Source organism: Lupinus angustifolius, chromosome LG20 (genome assembly GCF_001865875.1).
Source record: "Lupinus angustifolius cultivar Tanjil chromosome LG20, LupAngTanjil_v1.0, whole genome shotgun sequence".
Lineage (NCBI taxonomy): Eukaryota > Viridiplantae > Streptophyta > Magnoliopsida > Fabales > Fabaceae > Lupinus > Lupinus angustifolius.
In genome coordinates, this window is record NC_032028.1 from 5,623,662 (window position 1) to 5,646,629 (window position 22,968).

General features: G+C 32.6%; 2 protein-coding genes across 3 annotated transcripts; one reads left to right on the forward strand and one right to left on the reverse strand.

The window, feature by feature from the left end:
• LOC109335027 (pollen-specific protein SF21-like) lies at positions 6,766-10,352 on the forward strand. 2 transcript variants are annotated; one of them, XR_002106171.1, is made up of 11 exons: positions 6,766-7,031; positions 7,114-7,213; positions 7,385-7,482; positions 8,061-8,149; positions 8,475-8,535; positions 8,620-8,706; positions 8,923-9,000; positions 9,086-9,142; positions 9,294-9,349; positions 9,715-9,791; positions 9,906-9,925. XR_002106171.1 is itself a non-coding variant. In XM_019571064.1 (11 exons), exons 1-11 carry the CDS (start codon positions 6,969-6,971, stop codon positions 10,149-10,151), a joined length of 1,071 nt encoding a protein of 356 aa, XP_019426609.1. In that variant the 5' UTR covers positions 6,773-6,968; the 3' UTR covers positions 10,152-10,352. The 2 variants fall into 2 exon arrangements, 1 of the variants encoding a protein (XP_019426609.1); XM_019571064.1 differs by having other exon boundaries at positions 6,773-7,031; positions 9,656-9,791; positions 9,906-10,352.
• On the reverse strand, positions 11,728-12,555 carry LOC109335195 (mitochondrial import inner membrane translocase subunit TIM23-3-like). Its single transcript, XM_019571305.1, has one exon. It carries the CDS (start codon positions 12,401-12,403, stop codon positions 11,855-11,857), a length of 549 nt encoding a protein of 182 aa, XP_019426850.1. The 5' UTR covers positions 12,404-12,555; the 3' UTR covers positions 11,728-11,854.

Sequence of the window (22,968 nt, forward strand, 5' to 3'; positions counted from 1 at the left end):
TTGAGAAACTGGATTTCTTGCTAGATTAATGGTTGACTTCCTGTCTATCAGAAGTTCAACTCCATTTCTTTCTTTCACGCCAAGTTCCTTCAACACAAAAGACAACCATAAAGCTTGGCAGGCTGTTGAACAAGCAGCTATGTACTCGACCTCACAAGTTGATAAAGCATTTGCTTCTTGGAGAACCATGAAATTGGAGCTCCTGCTATTAATAAAACATATCTCATGGTGCTCTTTTTGTCCAATATGTCTCCACACTAATCGGAATCTGAATAGGCCATGAGATGTAGTCTGATTCTTTCATCTTCATGAGGAAAAACTATCCAAAATTCATTGTTCCTTTCAGATACCTTATAATCATTTTGGCTGCAAGTATATGGGATTGTTTTGGATTGCTCATGAATCTACTTGTTACTCCTACACTGAATGAAATTTCTGGTCTAGTATGGTAGATATATCTTAGACTTCCCACAATTTATCTAAAAGCAGTTGCATCAGTAGACTCTTCCTCTTCACAATTTCCTAGCCTTAGATTCATTTTAGATGGAGTTTTTGAGGGATTACAGTTAATCATTTTGAACTTGTTCGAGACCTCCAGCAAGTACTTCCTTTGGTGCATGAACAAGCCTCTCCTAGTGTATTGAAATTCCAAACCAATGAAGTATGCAAATCTTCACAGGTCTGTCATTTCAAATTCACCCTTTAAGCTCCTTTTTAGCTCTTCAATTCCCTTTGAGCAGCTTTCTGTTATCAACAAATCATCAACTTATAAGCAAATGAGTAGGACATCTTTGTTCTGGTTTGTTATTTTGGTGTACATCCCATATTCTACTTCACATTTCAGAAATCCAGAGTTGGATAGGAACTTATCAATCCTTTTGTTTCATGCTCTAGGTGTCTGCTTCAAACCATAGAGTGTCTTTTTCAGTCTGAGCATTTTGTGCTCATTTCCTTTATTGATAAAGTCAAGTGGTTGACTAACATATACCAATTCCTCTAGAGGGACATTGAAGAAGGCTGATTTTACATCTAATTGCCACAGATTACAGTTCTTACAGCTAGCTAGAGCAACTATCAGTCTCATTGTCTCTAGCCTAGCTATTGGTGCAAAGACTTCATAGTAATCAAGTCCTTATTTCGGCATAAACCCTTTGGCTACAAGTCGTGCTTTGTGTTTTTCTATGGAGCCATTAGGTTTTAGCTTAATCTTGAAGATCCATTTGACTGTTATTGGCTTCTTTTTGTCCGACAACTCTACTAACTCCCAAGTGTTGTTCTTTTCAATAGACTTGATTTCTTCTAGTATAGCTACTCTTCAAGTGCTACTAGATATTGCTTCTTCAAAACTTATGGACTCTAAATCAGCAAACAATGCCATATGTTGTACTATGTCACCTTCTGGATTCACATCATCATCAGGACTCAATACATAGTCTGATAGCCAAGAAGGTGGATTTCTTGTCCTTGCTGGTCTACTTTTTTCTTGCATGTGAGATGTGGTTGTGTCCAACCTTCTCTCATGTATCACTGGATCATCATTTCCCAATCAATCTGCACCTTTGTCAAGGGTGTAGAGTTATCCTTTAGTCCTTTCACATGAGTTTGGCTCATCAAATTCTGAGGTGTTTCACATATGGTTTGATCCTTGACCATGCTTCCTCAAGAACTTGGACATCAAGTTTCTTAGTTGGACACCTATTCAATAAGTAAAATGCAATGGTTGCTGTTTTTCCCCAATATTCATGTGAAAGTTCCTTGCCTTTTAGCATACTTCTAATCATGTTCAAGATGGTTTTGTTTCTTCTTTCTGCTATTCCATTGTGTTGAGGTGTATATGGGCAGTTACCTCATGCACAAATTTTTGTTCTTCACAAAATTCTTCAAATTCTCTTGAAGTATATTCTCCTCCTCCATCAGTCCTTAGTATCTTGATGTGTTTCTCTTATTGTTTCTCTACTAAGGTCTTGAACTACTTGAACAGTGAGAATGTATCACTCTTGACATTTATCAAATATAACCACAACTTTCTACTCAATTCATCCACAAAGGTTACAAAGTACCTATTCCCTCCTAGTGAAAGTGTGTCAAGAGGATCACACACACTAGAGTATATGACATGTAGAAGCTCATTGGCCCTGGTAGGTGTGTATGCACTAAATGATGATTTGTGTTGATTGCTTATTTGGTAGCTATCACATACTTTGTTAGGGGCCTAAATTAATGGCAATCATTTGACCATCTCTTTGGATCTCAATAGACTCATGTCTTTGAAAATCATATGACCTAGCCCTAGGTGTCATAGCCAAGAATCTTCTGCTAGAGATGCAGCTGATAGACGTTGAGCTTCAATGGTTCTTAAACTGACTTGGAATGTTCTATTTTATGCAAGAGGAACCTTCAATACCTTCTTTCTAGTAGCATCAAATATTTCCAAAACATCATGATGCATCTGAACAAATAATCCATTTTCTACCCATTGTCCCAAGCTGAGTAAGTTGATTTTCATGTTTGGAATATAGAGCACATCATATATCATTGCATTCTTCCCATATTTTCTACTAATCAAGACATCAGCCATCCCTTCTGCTTGGATTAGTCTGCTATCTGCAAATCTTACATTGCTCTTTCTGTTCTCATCAAAATTCACCAGCCAATTCCTATTTTCAGTCATGTGATTTGAGCATCCTGAATCGATATACCACTTGTCATCACTGCTTGTATCATGATTGGTTGTCATCATCAACAATACTGGTTCATCATCCAGACTTTCAGTGATTTCTTTCTTGGACAAATGAGCCTCAATGTGATGTATACCTCAATGTGATGTATACCTCAATTCTCACCATGACTTGAAGTTGCTTGGCATTCACTACTCAAATGTCAAATTTTATCACAATTGAAGCATTTCATCTTCTTCATATCAACCCTTTTCTTGTTGACTTGCCATCTCTGATATTCACCCATTCTTGAATATGCATGTTCTGTTTGATCAGACTCAACCCTTTCTTGATCTGAGAAATGAGAGAATCTAAAGTTCTTTTTTCTTTGCGCTCTTCCTCTGCCTCTGCCTCTTTGTCCACTCTTGTTGCCATATCCACCTCTTCTTGAGGTATATGCTTATAGAGCCTGTTCAGCAGGTTTCTCCATAGACCTATCAATGAGTCTTTGTTCATGAGCCTTTAGGGAGCCTTGGAGGTCCACCATTTTCAATTCCTCTATTTTATTTGACTCTTCAATTACAACAACTATATGGTCGAATTTAGAGCTAAGTGTCCTCAAGATCTTCTCCATTATGACCTGATCTGCCATCTTCTCACCATTGGCTTTCATAACATTAGTATGGCTAATGACTCGGTTGAAAAATTGTGTAACTCTCTCATTAGATTCTATTTGCATCAACTCATATTGTCTCCTCATGGTTTGCAATCACACTTTCTTCAATTGTTGAGCTCCTTCATTGTTTTTCTCAAGAATTTCCCATGCTTCGTTTGTTGTTCTTGCCTAAGATTTTTTCAAAATGTGCTTCATCAACACATTGATGTAGCAAGAACATGAATTTGCAATCTTTCTTCTTGCTTTCTTTATACAAGCTTCTTTGTGCCTCTGATGATGAATCTATCGATGTTAGAAGTCTATGTTTGCTAACATTTGAATTGATCATCTGTTCCAGTTCTTCCTATCGTGGATGAGAAGATTTGCAGGGAAGTTTGTTTGTCCCATTTATTCATGAAGAGAGTGTGAGAGAGGGATGAAGGGGATGATTGAAAATGAAGATGTGTGTTCTTGTTTTTTTTTTCTAAATGTGGCTCTTGATACCAGTTTTGGAGCATCAGTAAGGTAAAAGTGAAAGAAGGAAGAAGAAGACGGTGAATGAAAGAAAAAGAATTCAAGTGAGCATGAGTGAATAGAAGACACTTTTTATTTCTAGAATTTTATGTTAGTTAAATTAGGTATACAACCCTATTTATAGTAAGTGGTAAAACTAACGTAACTACTTTTTGAATTACAATCTAACAAGATGAGAAATTCATATCGGGTTTATTACTACATTACAATTTAAAATTTGTTTACAAAATGATTTAAAATTGTATGAAAATGTCAATGACTTAATCTTGGTGCACAATGTGTAGGGATGGCAACGGGCACGGGCGGGCACGGGTAGTAGCTACCCGCTACCCGTTTCGAAATAGGGGAGCAATACCCGTACCCGCCCATACCCGTACGGGTACCCGCTGCGGGTTTTTTGCAGGTATTTTTGTGTACCCGCGGGTAAAATGGGTACCGCGGGTTTTCTATATTTTAATTGAATTTCTAATTTCCTATTTCTATTATGTTTTAAATGAGATGAAATTTAATTATTTTTGTGTATTTTGAATGAATAGTTGGCAAAAATGCTAAATCTAATGAAATTTTCTGTTTTGGTGGTTTGCAATTCTCATTTACTTAACAAAAAACATATATTTTTCTTTGTAAGACATGTGTGTTTTTACACATGAAATAATATTTGTAGTGTATTTCAACACCAAATTAAAAAGATGTAAACAATGTAAAAAGATGTAAACAAAGTAAAAGGAAAAGATGTAAACAAAGTAAAAGGAAAATATGTACATAGTGTAATGAAGGTTATGATAGTATATTTTTTATTTTAATTAAAAATAATATAGTAATCATATACATAACGGGTACCCGCGGGTACGGGTACCATAATACCCATACCCACCCGTATGTACTACGGGTATTTTTAAATACCCGTTTTTAAAACCCGCGGGTACCCGTTTGTAACACGTACCCGTGCCCGTACGGGTTTTACCCGCGGGTACGGGTTTTTTTTGCCATCCCTAACATTGTGAAGCAAAAAAAAACTTTATGCACATCGTGCATTTATTTTTAGTGAAAAACTAAAGCACTGAAACAATAATTTATAGACTCAGCTTACGTATAAAATCATGAAGAATAATGTTGCTGTTGTCATTTAGAATTTGATGTGGGTGAATGTAAATCTTTATTAGAGTATGAGCATGGACTGATATGAAGCCTTGGCTCTATGTCAAAGTAATTTGCGAATAACTAACTATTTGGACGTCACTCGCAAGCAAGAGACATCAAGCATATCCGTTGGAATATTAATCTTATAGGCATGAATCAGACTTATCTCCACCGTTGAAGATGACGATTATTTTTTTAGTGGATTTTTAAGAGGAGTGATTTATTTAAAAGTATATCTGTTGGAAGATTAGTTTTGTTTGTATGAATCAGACTTATGTCTGTTACTAAAGATGATGATTATTTTTTAGTGTATTTTTAAGAGGAAGGATCTATTTACTCCAAGCATATTTTAGTCATCAATTCTAGGGAAATCCAATTATTTAAATTAGTGAGTAGGTTTAAACCATAGATATTCCTATAATCTAGAATTGATGGCGGCTAAGATAGAAAATAAATTTAAAAAACTTACTCTTAGATTAAATAGATTCTCTCTCTATTTATAAAGATAAAACTGTAATTTCAATATAAGTTAAAAAAATATAAATATCATCATCTTTTAATTTTTTATACATTTTCAAATCATTATCCTCTAATAATAAAGAGGAGTCATTATGTCCGCATCCGGGAGAAGTTGTGGTGTTTTCTTGCTAATCCGGTAGCTTAAGGTGATGAAGCTTTAACTAGGTGTGCCTTTTTCAAAATTATAAGAGTAATTTTAATTTTGTAAGTTGTGCTTTTTCAAAAGGCATATATCTTGTGGATTGCATTATTTTTTAGAAATACTATATCAGAAAACAATTTTAAAAGCGTGTTTAAGTGCTTTTTAAAATTGTTTTCTTGTTTCCTATTTGGGTGTTTGTGACATAATTGTTTTTATATTTATAATAAATATATGTCATAATTTTCGACATAATTTTTCAAATGTTTTTGAACTTATATATTAAATTATAGTATCTAGACATAACTCGTCCAATAAATTTTAAAAAATTGGATTGAAAATTGTATATGAATCACGGTTTCATTTAAAAAATAATAATAAAAAATAAGTATTCTTTTTTATAAATAATGTATAACAGAACATGATTTCCATTTAAAAAAGAGAAAAAAAGAAAATCTTGCATTAATGCATAAGATACACGACTTATGAAAAAAAGGAAAAAAATAATATGTGAGTAGGTAAATCGCGGATAACAAACAAAAACTAGCATAAGTAACTCTAATTGTATAATTTTCCAAAAAAATGCACCAAAAAATAAATAAATTATCAAAATACACTCCTTACTAAATTTTCTAGAGGGAGTTGGAGGTGGACGTAGCTGGAGTGGAGTGTTGATAAGCTGGCGTATGCTCACATGTGTTGATTAATGGATCTCATATCCCTATTCCCTATAATTCCAGGTACACTACAGCTGTATAATAATGCCTACCCAAAATTACGATAAAGCCCATGCTTTTTACATTTATATCCGTCAATCAATCATAGTCACACAATTACATGTGCGCGCCGCTAATGTTGTGCTATACTCTTTGAAATTGAAAGTTGTAAATGAAACACAGATAATTTGTTCCCTTTGTCTCAAATAAAAAATGAACACTTAATTAAAATTAAAAATTCTAAAATAACATATTTATGTTACTTGGATAAAGTTTATTAACCAGGGATATGGGACATACTCATTTTTGAGACATGTGATTTCTATGCTAAATGAAACCCCATCCCATGCCAGCTCATCACTATATTAGTTACACCTCAGAAACAGAATGAGATTGCCACAACATAAATCCTTAAATAAATTTTAGGTAAAAAGTTAACTAGCCTTTTAACTTTTCCAACGGTCACTCACCGTAAAAATGAACACAAAACAGAAACCAGTGTTTGTCACATGTTCTAAGAAGTAATAAGAGAAAGAAAAAAAGGTTGTTGTTATTATTATTAGTGGTGGGGTTGTGCATTGCACGTTGAATGTTTAGAAGCTTTTGTTATGGGTGATTCAAGCGGTGACTCTGTTTCTATTGACATTGATTTGATACCTTTGGGAGGAAAGGTAATGTGAAAAATGGAACTTAACATATTCATGTATATGATAACAGTTACTTGATATAGTTTTATGGTGCTTTTATTTGTAGGAATGCATTGTGAAAACAAGTAAAGGTTCTGTCTCAGTGCTTGTTTGTGGGGATCAAGAAAAGCCTGCTCTGATAACATACCCAGATGTGGCTCTCAATTGTATGATATGATTCTTACTCCTCATATTTTTTTCTGTTTTTTATGGTAATGTTTAGAATTAGAATTTAAGTGGGTTTGGATTTTAAGGTTATGTGATAGAAACAGTCTTTGAAATCTTGGATTCTTATATATATTTTTATATTAATAATAATAAGTTGATTGTTTTTGCAGATGTGTCTTGTTTCCAGGGTTTGTTGTTTTGCCCAGATGCAGCTTCTTTGCTGCTTCATAACTTCTGCATTTATCACATTGATGCTCCGGGGCATGAGGTCAGTTTCACAATTCTTTCTACTCATTACTACTGTGACCATAGTTACTGGGAAAGGGATACAAATGTGTGGTTAATTTGGATAAGTGGATGGGTTCCTCAATTTAAAAGACTTTCTGTAAAGAATCGTAAATTCGATATGTCGCGGGTGAAGTTAATAAGCCAATCTAATAACTATGAGTTTGACATAATAATGGTCTTCTATTCATGGACTGCTACTTAATGAACATTGAGCAGCTTCAATTTCATTGACTTCACATTCATGTTTTACATGGGCAAGTACTAAGAACTAGGGAGCAAGAAGTTAATTAATATGAATAAATTCTGCTTTCCAAAGTTATCCGCTGATAAAATTGAAGTGTTACACATATCTGCACAACTAGTGTTTGCCTGTCATATGTGATTTTCCCTTTTATGCCCATGTCTGAACATCACTGAAGGAAATTTCACTTTCATTGAAGTAGTTACGATTAAGTTATAAGATAGGTTGCATATCTTAAGTAGGGAAATTTGTTCATGGGCAGTATCCTCTCCTAGAGTCTAATAGACGCTTTCTCATTTGGTTAAGAGTTATTGCAGTTGGGAGCTGATGTAATTTCTTCAGATGAACCATTGCTATGTGTGGATGACCTTGCTGACCAGGTCGCAGAAGTACTTGACTTCTTTGGGTAAGTAGAGCATCACCTATGCATTCGCTCTTTTTATCATAAGTCGGGTTTCTGAATTCTGATACTTGGCCATGAGTATGTATTCCCCTATAGTTTTCACAGGAAGAATTGGATTACTACTGATGTAATGCACTATAGTAACAAGTAAATAGATTGTTTGTGCATTGCTGGAGAAATTAAACTAAAGGGAAATGAATACATGTATAGTATCTCTATGTAAAGACACTTGATTATTTTCTGTTGAATTCATCTTAACCAGCGATGATTTATGAAACAAGCCTCTTGATTAGAATTTAATCCTTTGTCAAAATCTTTCTTAAATCAGGCTAAGAGAGGTTCTGTGCTTGGGTGTAACAGCTGGTGCATACATCCTGACACTATTTGCTGTAAGTTGGCACCTATGAATTAAAATTTTACCTATTATAACAATCTAGTATATTAAACCGTCATGCATTTTTCTCATTTGGCAGATGAAATACAAAGAACGAGTGCTTGGATTGATTCTTGTTTCACCTATATGTAAAAGACCTTCGTGGACTGAATGGCTATACAACAAGGTTCTGATCTCTGTGCATGGTTTTTATCATATGTTATCAATTGAAGTATCTGCATATAGATTAAGGAATTTACTAATTTAGTGACCCATGAACTGACAAGAATGCCTACCTATTTGTACACAGAAAAACAAAATGAAGGGTTGAAACTATTGTATTTGCATGTCTGTCGTAGCTATAAAAGTCTATGTTGAAGGTTTTCTATATACATTCATGCAGGTCTTAATGAACTTATTGTACTTCTATGGTATGTGCGGTTTACTGAAGGAATGCCTTCTGCAGCGTTACTTCAGCAAGGTGAGCTTCCTATTCTCTATCTCCTCATTATAAAGGTAGATTCATTTCTGTATGTAACATTACTCTCCTACACTTCTTCTCATAGGAACTTAGGTGCATTGTTCAGGGAGAAGAATCAGACATAATTTTAACTTGCCGAAGGGTACGGACTTCTCAATTTTAGTAACAACCAATAGTCTAATACATATAGGCATGCTGCCTTGAGTACTTGCATTGCGCACCTGGGAATAAGGATAGTGTTTTATGTGTAAAATTCTGACATGTGGATCCTCTTTTCTGGTTTATAAATACAGCTTCTGGATGAAAGGCAAAGCTTGAATGTTATACGTTTTCTTCAAGCAATTAATGAGTAAGTAATACATTTTTGACAAACACATGATTAGTTACTTTTGCTCTCTCTTAATGATGACTATTTACTTCTATTTCCTGGTATTAATGATGATACCAAAAATCTTCTTCAGTTGATTCAAGGGTAATTTACATACTTTGTTTGTGATACAGTTGTAGGAAAGTTCTATTCTAGAATTTGCACCATAATAAGTCATTAATGGTTATGCAAATATAAAATCCAGAGTCTCCCAAAAAATTATAAAATCCATAGCAAATAGTGTCATTGTTTCCATGGTACATTAACTAAATGGTTAACTGTTTGCAGAAGGCATGACCTCACTGACGGTTTGATGAACCTGAAATGTAAGACACTTATATTTGCAGGTGAAAGTAGTCCATTCCATGCGGAATCTGTTTACATGAGTACAAAAATGGAGCAGAAAATTGTTGCACTCGTTGAGGTAGATAATCCACCCATTCATTATATGAAACAACATAAGATATTCAACACTCTCCACGAATCTAGTACAGGAAGACAACAAAAATAACTGGCATGATCATGTTTACTTTGACAGGTTCAGGCTTGTGGCTCACTAGTAACAGAAGAGCACCCAAATTCCATGATAATACCAATCGAATGCTTCTTGATGGGTTTCGGCTATCACAGGCAACAACATTGTGCTTCCTCTTCAAGCAATGGATCAAATCCAGCCAGCCCCCCAAGAAACAATCATTCATGCATAGCACCAGAACTTCTCTCCCCTCAGGGTTTAGGAATTAAGCTCAAGCCCATCAGAACCCGTGTTGATGTTCAAATTTAACCGTAGTCATGTTCAAAGCTTGAAAAAGCATTGCACATAACATATATAGCTGTTGTTGAAATGTATAACATCCTTAGTGTAGGTTATATTCTTTGATTGTGTTGGTGAACTAATTAATGTTTTTGTTGGTGTAAAAAAGGAGTTAGTTGAAATAGGATTATTCTTTTGCAAAGGTGGGTTCTGAGACCTATCTCTCAGCTATGTCTGTTCTAGAACTAGCTATGAACACCATTTCTTTGATGTTTAAGTTTGATGCCAATATATGAAGTATATAGATGGACCAAATTTATAGTTAACTCAGTCATTCTCTCTCTTTCTCCTTGCTGCTGAATGCTTAGTCATTTCAAACCAATCTTAATTTAACTTTTATTTTAGTAAAATTGTGATTGATTGATGAAGAATAAGCAAATTGGTGTATCAACAGCCACACTCTTAGAATTTGCTGACTAATCATATCCATAGGCTGATGGAATTCTTGCATTAACAAGTGCAATTATGTGGCTTGCCCTGCTCTATGTTAAGCATTGAAGATTGAACTTTTTAAATCAATTAAGCACATGAAAATAATAATACAAGGGTTTTTGCTAACAGGCAAAAGTGTAAAATCAATCTGGGGAGTTATGTAATTAATTTTTAGAGTCAATGTTTAGTTTTTTAAAATTAATTTATACTTGTGGTTAGGTTTCAAATGTAAGTGTGAAGGTGGTTATGGGGTGGACATTTTTTGTCCCATTAAAATGTACCACTGCATCTTCCACTATTTATGATCGGTCACAAAAATACTTAATAATTATGTTGGCATACTCTAGTGATTATGTTGGTACAACATTTTTATAAACTTGAACACAAGTATTACTATGACCACATCAACATTCAATTTAGTTGATCCTGTGTGAAAACAACCCCAGGCAACGAGACTTTCACACTTAGGAGTTAGGATTGAATACAAGACATCCAACAGAAAGGACGAAAACAAAAACACAAACTTCTTATAACAAGATCTGTAAAAGCACTTGCTGACATATATATTTTCTTTTTTGATGATTTGGTTAAATCCCATTTGGTTGACTGCAAAATTAGCACTTGTGTTTTGTCTAAACTCCCATAGTTGTTAAACCAAAAGAAAAAGGCTTCTTAAAAGAAATTAATTAAACTCCAACCTTAATTTTCATACCTTCAAATACTTTGTTGAGAAATCAAAACATGATATGATGGCCAATGCACGAAACCTAGTAAAGTGTAAAGTTTACAGAGACTAAATGTATATAATCTTACTCTCGTAAGTAAAATTATTTTCATTATTTGAATCTATAACTCTTAAGTTACAATACAAATTTTGAGACTCAACTCTGGAATACCTCTATGATATGCTCTAATTAAAAACATAAATTTAGTGAGGGTTTTCCTCTTTCTTGCTTAGAACTATAGAAATTCAGAACAGATTTGGATCCTATACGGCTATACTTTTCTTCTATCATGCGATACAAAATCAATCAAAATTTTCATCTGATTGATTTTGTATCTTTCTGATGTAAGGAAAGATGGCAGAAGAATAGGAGAGCACCAAAATCCTTCCAAAACAACAATGTCAAATTATTATCAACAACAACACAATGTGAAATAAGGCAGTAACAATTACAACGAATTAAACATAAACAATAAAACCAACCCTTCCCAACCCTTTTCCCATAATCTAAAATATCTCATATTGGAACATATCTCTTGAAAGCTTGCTTCCCAGCAACCGCCGCCGCCGCAGAGATTCCACCAATCGCACCCGCAATAACCGCCGACCTTGGCCCTGACGCCGCCCGATATAGAGCTCCGGTCCCAAGTCCGGCGATAGCACTGTTAACCAAATCATCCCTTCCCCTAAAGTGGATCATCCCACTTTCCAATCCCGCAAAGATCAACCCTAATACACCGACCGAGTTTCCGAACCGGCGTCCGGTTTGACCGCCTGAATTCAGAACCCGGTTCAACCGGAGTTTGAGCGATTCTCCCTTCTCAGCCGCCCTGAGACCTTCTACAGTCCCCTTAGCGCCACCGATCACGGCGCCGGAGAGGTAACCGCAGCCAGCGTAGTACTGGATATTCTCGCCCCAAGAACGGTGAGTCTTGGAGGATTCTTCGGAGAAGAGAAGCTCCGGTGAGGTGGGGAGATCGTAGAGCTTCTGGATCGGGACGTTGAGGTCCTGGTATGGATGGTAAAGGCGCGTGGTCTTCTTCTGATCGTTCGTTGAATTCGCCATGGCCGTTGAAGAAAAATCGAAGAAACAACACGGGACGTTGAAAATGTAGAGTATGGAGAAAGTGTGTGTATTGATGTTAGTGTTGGTTTGCTGAGTCTACAAGAAACTTGTTTTGTATCGGGGGCTAGGGTTTAACGGTGGGTGATCAAGGGTTTTAGGCTTTTAACTGTATTAATAGCTTACCTTCATATGCTTTTCACTCATTTGGAAAATAATCACGTAATTTTATTTTTCGAAACAGTGGGCGTGGTAAATTTTGAGAAGAGATAACTTCTATCATTTTGAGAATAAAAAATATCTTTTATCCTTAAAAGTGTGTCAACTTAATGTATCATTTTCTTTCTTTGATCCAAAAATATTTTATTATCAACTTTTAAACTTAAATATATATTTTTTAACCAATTAAAAGAAATAATATATGAAATAACACATTCTTTTAGTACACCGATGTTGACCAATTTCTCAGTCTTCTTTCAATTAAAAAATCACTTAATTACAAATAAAAATTATAAAATATAAACTAATATTTAATAAGAGGAAAGATCTAATTATTATAAGAGTAAGTTTTTAAATTTATTTCATATCTTAGTTATCAATTATAAAAAAATCTAATAATTTAAATTAATGAATAAATATAAAGTATTAAATGTCCATGTAAATTTAAAAAACTTCAGTAAGTGTATATCCATTCGTTATATATTATTGTTACTCATATATAGATTTTAGACTTCGGCAGTGTTTATTCATTGCTATGTGAAATAGTCCCTTAAATATTTTACTTTTTTGGAAACAGTGGGCGTGGGTTTCGCAGAAACAACTCAGCAAATTAAAAAGATATATTTGTACGGTACAATTATTATAGAGATAGTAAAATTAGCTATTGATGCAATTTCGCTATTTATCTTTTGCTTGGATAAGGAGTAAGGTTATAAAACCTTTTTAAGGGAAAACAATAACGAGTTGAGAGAAAATATTCATCAGCAAAAATATGGAACAATAATAAAAAGTTTTGAAACAATATTTTCATTAGCACAAATATGAGAAAATAATAAAATGTTTTGAAATAAAATATTGATAAGCAAAAAAATAATAATAAACTAAAATAAGATATTGATTACTGAAAATAAAATTTTCACATCTTTTTGTTTCAAAGTTGAATATAATATATATATCGTATGTGTAAAGATTTTTATATAAAATTATCACATCATTCATTTATATTTTTTAAGGAGATAATGATTAAATATAAATAGTAAATAATACAATAAAAACATATAAAACTCATATATTATCTATGTATAATTATTTTCTAATTTGCACTAAGGCGGAATATAGCTTGCCAAAATATGTATTCTCTTTTTTATTGATTGGCATGGAGAATATATGCTTTATATTCTTTTCCAAACATAAATAAATGAAAAGTAGGATGTTGGATGTGTCCATGAAAATATAGGTGTGACCCATTTGGTTTTTGTTCTTTAGTATAGAGGAAGCCTAGATGGAATTTGGAACTAGAGTAAGATGTTGTCTAAATGCAAGCTACTAGTGTCTATATGTATATTTCAAAGGATACTTTAAAGTTTAGGTTAGCATATGAGAAATTGTATAGAGAGAATAAGATGCAAGAATATCCTTATGAGTATGAAATATTTTTTGATTGATATTAGTGGCATGGTAGACTATCATGTTCTGTCAAGTATACCCCATAAAAATATGTATTACTTTATTTGTGTCAAGCAACCCTAACATGTCCATATCTTGATTGAGACCGTGCTTTATCTAGGGTGGGTTGTTTTATATTTCTTGTAATTGTCATAGCTGTATATTAGGCATGTCCTTGTCACATGATAGAGAGTGGTATACGATGCAGACTGTGTTTTCATTTGTGTAACAGATTGTTGAGATGACATGGCAATATTGTTTAGATGTTGTCATTTATTTCGCTAGGTCGGGTATCTATACATGATTGACAACTGCTTGAGCTGACACCCAAAAATCAAGTTAGGATGGGAGAGAACACCCAAGAATCAAGCTTAGTGATATACGAGGAGGCGGGCTCATTGAGAAATGGAACAATGCACAATGAGGTGACTTATTTAAGGAACAATGCACAAGGAGGCCAGGGGACATATTTAAGGAACAATGCACAAGGAGGGGACTTATTTAAGGAACAATATGCACAAGGAGGTGACTTATTTAAGTAACAATGCACAAGGAATCTCTCTTTGTTGTGTACTCTGGGAAGTGTAATTAACACATAATGAGGAATCTCTCTTTGGTAAGTACTTAAATGCAATGCAGTTTAAATTTGAAGTCATAATCAAGACATATTTACATTATTAATTTTATTTCTTATACTACATACTTCATTATTTGTTTGCATCATTTACTATTGATTCTTATTAGAGAAAAGATCTATATACTATAAGAGTTTTTATATTATCATTGCATCGTCCACCATTCATTTTTTGTTACTGCTATTGCAAGGAGATTATCCTTCTCTTCTGTCTAATAATAAGCATATTCTTTTCATTAACACATTCCTATGAATATCATTAAAATAACTTGTCAACCAACGTCTTCTTCCTATTTCTACAATTAATAAATAGTAACATATCATTTTAACACTCGAACCCTGAACCAAGAAAACTTGATATTTTAGTGAGACGGGTCTTGCCTTGTAGTGTCTGCGTCCCCAAAAGTGTGCACAACAATCTTGTTTCCACAATCTTGTGATTCGATAGTTCCTACCTAATATTTTTGAGCATTTTATACACTTAGCTTGTTAGAAGAGTTTCTTTATTTCAAAAACGTAAAATGAATATTATGATGATTTCTTATATTTGATCAAAGCATGAAAAATCTTATTTATAGTATATGAATATGTAAAACAATTTCAACATGTGTTAAATATATAAAACGTGTCATTTTCTAACTAGTTAATCGATTAACTATAGTGTTAATTGATTCACACTTACCTAGTCATTTTTCAACTAGTTAATCGATTAACTGTTATTGTTGTTGTCTTGTTTCTGCTTGACAACTTTGTTTTCTAATAGCCCCTCAAGGTGGAGGGTAAATGTCAATGACTTCAGCTTGATAATTGATTTGATATCATAACAATGTGATGAATCGGAATCATGATCCTGATGTAATTGGATTTTCTCAATCACTTGATTATTTTCCTGGTCATAAATCTTAGATCATGTTCCCATGGTTTTTCCATGGTTTTACATTGTTGGAGGATTCTTTGAGTATGCAAAAGAACCCAAGAAAGTGCATCTCTTCTTGTTCTTTGGACAAGATTGATAATGCGATGATCAGAGTGTATATGATTGTTGATATTGTTGATCTTGTTGTTGTTGTTAATCTTGCTTTTGTTGTCTATGCGATTTGTAGAGAATAGCGTCCAAATACGTATAACTCTTGCCTTTGCTCATCTGTGTTCTGATAATAATCGTAAATCCATTTTCATTGACAATAATAGATTAGAATTGCTACCAGATCTTCTTGAATCTACCTCTCTAAAACAGAGGTGTGGTGCTGCAGTGGCACTTTATAAGTTGGCTACCAAAACCACATCCTCTCCTCTTGTTGATGCTGCTCCTTCATCACCAACTCTTCAGGTGTACTTGGGTGAGCAATATGTAAACAATCTTTCTTCTTCTTTTCTTGTTCTTCCTCTTTGCTTGTAATGCTGAAATTTCTGCAGCTAATATATTCCCTTGTGTGTCAAATCCTTTTGAACATGATACAACTAAGGTTGGTAATACACCATGGATGCTATTGAGCATGATGTATTCCCTTATGTGTAATGGTTTGAGCATGATGACATTCATGCAAATAACAAAAGTGCTATCATCTCCATAGATAATGAAAGATAAAGATTCTTTTGTTGAAAGATAGAATAATTGTAAAGAATGTGCAACGGTAATGATCAAAGCCTTTAGGATGAAGGCTCTGATACCATATTGAGAAAACATAAAATGAATATTATGATGATTTCTCATATTTGATCAAGACATGAAAAGCCTTATCTGTAGTACATGAATATGTAACAAACTTACCTAACTAACTAACAAACTAATAAACATATGTTGTAAAACAATTTCAACAGTATTAAATGTGTAAAATGTGACATTTTCTAACTAGTTAATCAATTAACTATAGTGTTAATCGATTAACACTTACCCGTTAGTTAATCGATTAACTATTATTGTTATTGTCTTATTTTTGCTTGACAGTTTTATTTTCCAATAAGAAGAGTGCCTCCAATTCATTATGTTGGTTAATAAAGTTGTGGCTAAAAAATTTGAAACCTTATGCTTCAAATATTGGGAGAAACACTCTTGGTCGCGACTATTGAGTATTTGAGAGATAAGTACTACAAAAATGATGAGTGTGAAATTATGCTACATTTGCATTGCATTTAACTTGCATTTTACGACATAATTAGGACTCTAGGATTACTTTTAGCTTTTATTTTTCTTTGTGCGAATTCAGTGTGTGTTTTTTGGCTATGTTGTGCAGTTTGGATAGATTAAAGCAAAAAAGAGTAGATATTGAGTGCAAAAAGATCGAATTCAGTGTTAAGGTTATGCGAAGACCAATTGAAGAGCCAAAAGAAGTCATGGATATTATATTATATTCCTATTTTTTAGATTTGTCCTATATTATATTATATTATATTATATTATAAAAGGGTATATTATATTATTACTTGTGATTTGTCCTATCAAAAAATAAAAGGGTAAAAAAATCCTACACTTTGAACTTTTTATTTATAAAAAAATAAAGTTTTTATCATCGAAATCAAAATGAAAAATAAAAATTCTCCTCTCCTAATTATAGAAAGGATCCTTATTCCAAAATTTTAGGCAACTTAATTACCTTTTAAATTTAACTCTCTCCCTCCGACCATCTAGTACCATTTTAACAATGTTACTAATAGAGATAAGATTAAGGATGAAGGAGATTAATATTTTAAAATTATAGGACTTTTTATTAGATAAGGTGCAAATATTTTATGATAAAAACAAATAATTTAATTATCGTCAAGTCCATTGATTTTTAACCTTTTATAATATTTTTTGAATATGTTGTGAGTACTCTATTTCCTCATAATTTAATTCGTATATAAAAAATCATGTAATATATGTTATATTTACTAGTTTAATTAAAATTGTAACAAAAAGAATCAGGTCAAAAATGTTTTCCATTCAAAATTGAAGAAGTTGTGTTGTTGGGTCAAGGAAAAAGACAATTTAAAAGGAGCTTTCAACCAATTGCTTGCAATTTTATTTTATATATTTTCTATCATTCCATGTTAGTCTTTGTTAACACTTAACAAGCATAGTGCATGACCATTGGGTTCTCTATGTGATATATTTCAGAACATGGTCATTTAAAAACTGAAAAAACAGATAGAATCAGAATAAATTAAAATAAAAGGGAAATAACATGCCTAAAAGATTCATTGTGGAGGAAGAATCTCTACTAGGGAATATTGGATATTCCAAGTCCAAGCTATATGATAAAAATATAACATCTAAGTCATTTTTCCACTCTTAATAAGTGTTATTTGAAGAAGTTTTATTATTCTTAAAAACAATTATTAACAGTATTTAGCATTTCAAATTCTAAAGCCATGGCTAACTAGTTCTAGTTTTCCTGTGCATACACGAGTTACATTATTTTTAAATTTAAATGTTTTATCCCAATAAATATGATATTTTTAATATATTTAACAATTCAACAAGCATTAAAATTTAATTTTAGGTTTCGAAAATCACACAAATAGTAGTTTTATGAGTAAGACTTTTTACGTTTTTTTTTTTTTCAGGCCAGGCTTTGCCTTAAACAGGCCCAGCCTATATAGTATGTAGGAGCCTGGGCCTGGCCTGTTAGCCTGTTTAAAAAAAATTTCAAAGCCTAGGCCTGGCCTGTTTAAAAGCCTGGCCTGGCCTGTTAGCCTGTTTAAAAGCCTGTTTTACTATATCATCTTGAAATAGGTCATCATATCTACATTTAGATAGGTTAATATTCCTACTTTTAATTAGACTATTCTAACCCTAATAATTAAATTATATTTTTTATATTAATATTACATATGTATAATTATATTACTTATATTAAAATTGTATAATATGAACATATTACATAATATAACTAAATAGGCCGGCCTGTTAGGCTTAATAGGCCTTTTGGATGGCCTACAGCCTGACCTATTTAACTAAATAGGCTTTTCAAAAAGCCTGTGCCTGGCCTGTTTACGAAGAAAACCTGGCCTGTTATAGGCCAGGTAATAGGCCCCTGGTAGGCGGCCTGGCCTGTTTCCACCCTTAGGGTAACCCCTCATTCTATAGGTAAAAAATTAATCTTTTTCGGAATATATTATTACACATCTCAACAAGTATCACTTTAAAAAATTGAATCTTTAATATTTTTTATCTTTATGAGGATTTAGTTGTATCTTACACTATTACACCAACTTTCAATAAATAAACTCTGTTACATCCTTTTGTTTTGATTTTGGGCATGTCCAGATCAAACTTGGGCTGGTTTAAGCCCATATCCTAGTAGTCAGCTAGCCCAATAGGCTACTCAAGCTGAACCTTTGCAGAGATTGGGCTTATTAGGGCTAGCTCAACGTACATTTTCACTTTTTTATGAAAAGATAACAACAATCCAATATTTTTTCCTTGGTTGCTTGTGTGGATAAAACAAATGGATCAAATCTGCTCAATTTGGAACAAGTTATTTAGATATCATATAGTTGAAACAATATGTTATTTTGGAAATCAATGTTATTAAAACTGAATCGATCATTCAACTGGTTAGAATATTGATATAGTAGTTTAATGATTCAAATGATGGTTCGTTAATTAAGCAGCATGTCAATTACACCAAACAAACATACTTATATTTATATACATATAAACTTGTAACCAAAAAAATTAAATATATATATATATACTCGAATTTACAATTCATGTTCATAATCTATTAAGAACTATCATACACAAACAATTTCAACAAATCTAAAATCTAAATTGCAAACAAAATTATAGGTCCATAAGTCTTATGTCACTTAACAAACTCAAAACATAAACACATTACATAAGTTCTCAACTTAATATATAAAATATATAACACGAAGGAGTGAAACTTTTCTCATATACATAAGACATTCTCAAGATCTCGTACTTGTCAGTGAACATGATAAATTACTACGTTGATATATCATGATAGTAGAGGGTCTTCATCCTTTTGCAAAAAAAAACAGAACCTTTATTTTATTATAATAACTAGTAGGAGACTCGTGCGTTCGCACGAGTAATAATATGTATTGTATGAATTTAATTAAAAAGTGATTACATAACTTGTTAAATGGAAAGTGGTTGAGGAATACATACTAAAACATGTTTTGTAGTAATCCATTGTTCATGTAAAGATGGTGGTATAATGAAATGATATTAAACCTGTAATGTTATAAAAAACAAACATGTTAGGAAAAGTTGAATGAATTTATATGGAAATTTGCATGTTGTTTTTTAACACAAGAATGTGAGTAAAAATTAATTTATAAACTTTGCTTTGTTTATTTTATTGTTGATGTAAAATTATTGTACAGTCATATGATATTCGATTTGTTATTTTAGAAAGATGTAACAATTAGAAATAAATATTTCAAACGTAATGTAAAAGAAGTTGTAGAATACCTGTTAAAGATTTTGAAAAACTTCTTTATAAATGACATTTGTCGTTGTCTTTAATGGTTTACCATCCTTGTCATGTATCCATATCTTCAATCCCTTTTTGCTCTTTACTCTTGAAACAGCTACATACAATTGACCATGACTAAATACTGGTCTAGGTAAATACAACCCCACAATCTCTAGTGATTGGCCTTGTGATTTGTTGATTGTTATAGCGTATGACACAATTATAGGGAACTGTCTTCTGATAAGCATGAAAGGCCATGGAGATTGGGATAGTGACATTGATAACCTAGGAATATAAGTGATATTTCCAATGTTTTTTCCAAACATTATCTTTGCCTCAAGTACATGATTAGCCATCTTCGTAACCACCAACCTTGTACCGTTACATAACCCTTCAGACTGATCTAAATTCCTTAATAGCATAATTGGGGTCCTACTTTAAGCTTGATTTTATGATTTGGAAGTCCTGATGTTGAAAGTGAATTTAGAAATTCAGGAGTTAATATATTGAATGTTTCATTGTCATTAAAATCAGACATATCAACTTCATATGAACTCAAGTATTCTTTTTCATCGCCTGTAAGTATACATTACAATAATCATTAATATAAATCTTATTGTGAGTTACAATAGTTATTAATATATATTGAATACAACACATATAATGATATAAACTTCAGCCATGTGAGTTAAAATCTTATTGTGGAACATTTCAGAGTAAAATATCATCACCTATGAAGCACGGATTCGTCGAACACTCTCGTATGTCGGTGTCCGACATGTATATGTTCAGATTCATGAAGGATACGTATCCATAGAGTATCAAAAAATAAAAAAATAAAAATCAATGTCAAGACACGTATGAGATTCGTTTTCAATAAAATATATGATAATATAGATTCGTTTTCAATAAAATATAATAAGATAGATTCGTTTTCAATAAACATCAACTTATTTAAAGGCCACAAAGACTCATAATAAACATACCATCACACTGAATTGACTCTCTGATAGCTGGTCCACCATATTGACTCTCTGATCCACAACATCGTCGTCAAGGATAAGATGAAATTGATACTATTTCTATTTCTAGGGCGAGAAAATAAACAATTTTATGAATTATTCTACTATATTTTCTAGTTTTGATACTTGAAATTTTGGAGGTCAATGATTTTCAATTTCCATTATGTTTTTTACTTTTGGATATTTTGATTTACACTTATAATTTTATCATATTTTATGTGTTTTTATTATTTTATACATGTATCATTTAACTATATTATCTCATATTTTAGAAAAAATGTGTGTCGACATATCAGATATGTATCGTATCTGACACACGTATTTGAATCCGTGTGCTTCATAGATCAACACTATAAGCCATCTAAATTCTTCATAATGATGCCTAACAAAAAGAATTACAAAACCATGAATTAAAGTAGTAATCAAGTAGAAAGAATGCAAGGAGATGCTGGAAACGAAGAAGAATGGAAACGAGAAGGAAGAAGAAGAAAGGCTGGAACTGAGTCTAGAACCAGGCGGAGGCTAGAACTGAGGCTGGAAATGGATTCTGGAAATTGTCAATGAAGAAGGAAGAAGAAGAAAGAGGAAATGGTGAAAACATGAAGAAGGCAATTGTGTAAGAGTGAAAATGGCCGAAAGGCTACAATTTGGGCCTATTAAAGTGCTGTCGGTTTTGCCAGTATTTTTTATAAAATATATACATAAACCAGCCGATTTAGTCACAATTCGGTGAGTTCATCAATTTTGACCAAAACCAGATGGTTTGATCTGGTTTTGATTGGTTTTATTGCTCACCCAGTATAACAATCACGCCGTACCAATTTGAAGTTCGGTTTACAAATTTTCTAGTCGAACAGGCTAGTATGGTTTGGTTTTAATATCATTAACTTGAAGGTTGAAAAGGAATCCATTAAGAACTTTTTGTGGAGTAAAAAAAATAATTGAGTGGTAACAAAGTGAAACAAACATAATCCGAGGGGGAGCATCGGAAACATTCCCGATATATTTATAAAAAATGGGGATAAACTTACTCCTCATCCTAATCATCAATTATATTGTTTAAATTAGTTAATAGATCTAAACTATTGCATATCCATAAAATTGATAGTTATAATGAAAAGTAAGTTTAAAAAACTTACCTAAGTGGATCCTCACTCTTATAAAATTATATAAAATGTTTAGACAAATTATTAATGCCAGGAAAGAAAAAGACATTTCACAATTTATAGAAATGAAGTAAAAAACTGGTAAGTTAGAAGTCTAGACCTTGTTTTGCTACCCAAAAATAACTTAAGAAAATAATTTTGGCGTTAAAATTTGTATCCAACTCTATATACATGTCTCAAAAAATTTATAAAAGTGAATTGGTACACAAATAGATATAAAAAATGAAACAATTGATCTTCAATTAAGCAAGTCTTATATTTTAGCATATATTCAGATCAACCCATTTATCTTTAGCCACCTGTCCACGGCAGTAGTTGTTGATACCTTCGAGTGATGGGGGAGGTAGGTCTCATTAACGTGATATTGGTGAGCATCATAGAGTCATTTTTAACTTAGAGAAAATAATTAGTTTCGGATGATAGAAATAAAGCTAATAATGACTTTTTTATCGGTAAAAATAATTTTATTAAATTAAAATAGCATCAAAGGTAAAGTTACAAAATAAAATTCATGAAGATACGCATAGTCGCAGAGATTGTTAAAAAGTTAGTGATTTTTGTTGCAGAGAATAAGATAGTGACTTTTATAGTAGAGAATAAAATTCATGATGATTTTTCTATGTATCCAAAAAAAACAATCAAGTTTTTGTTT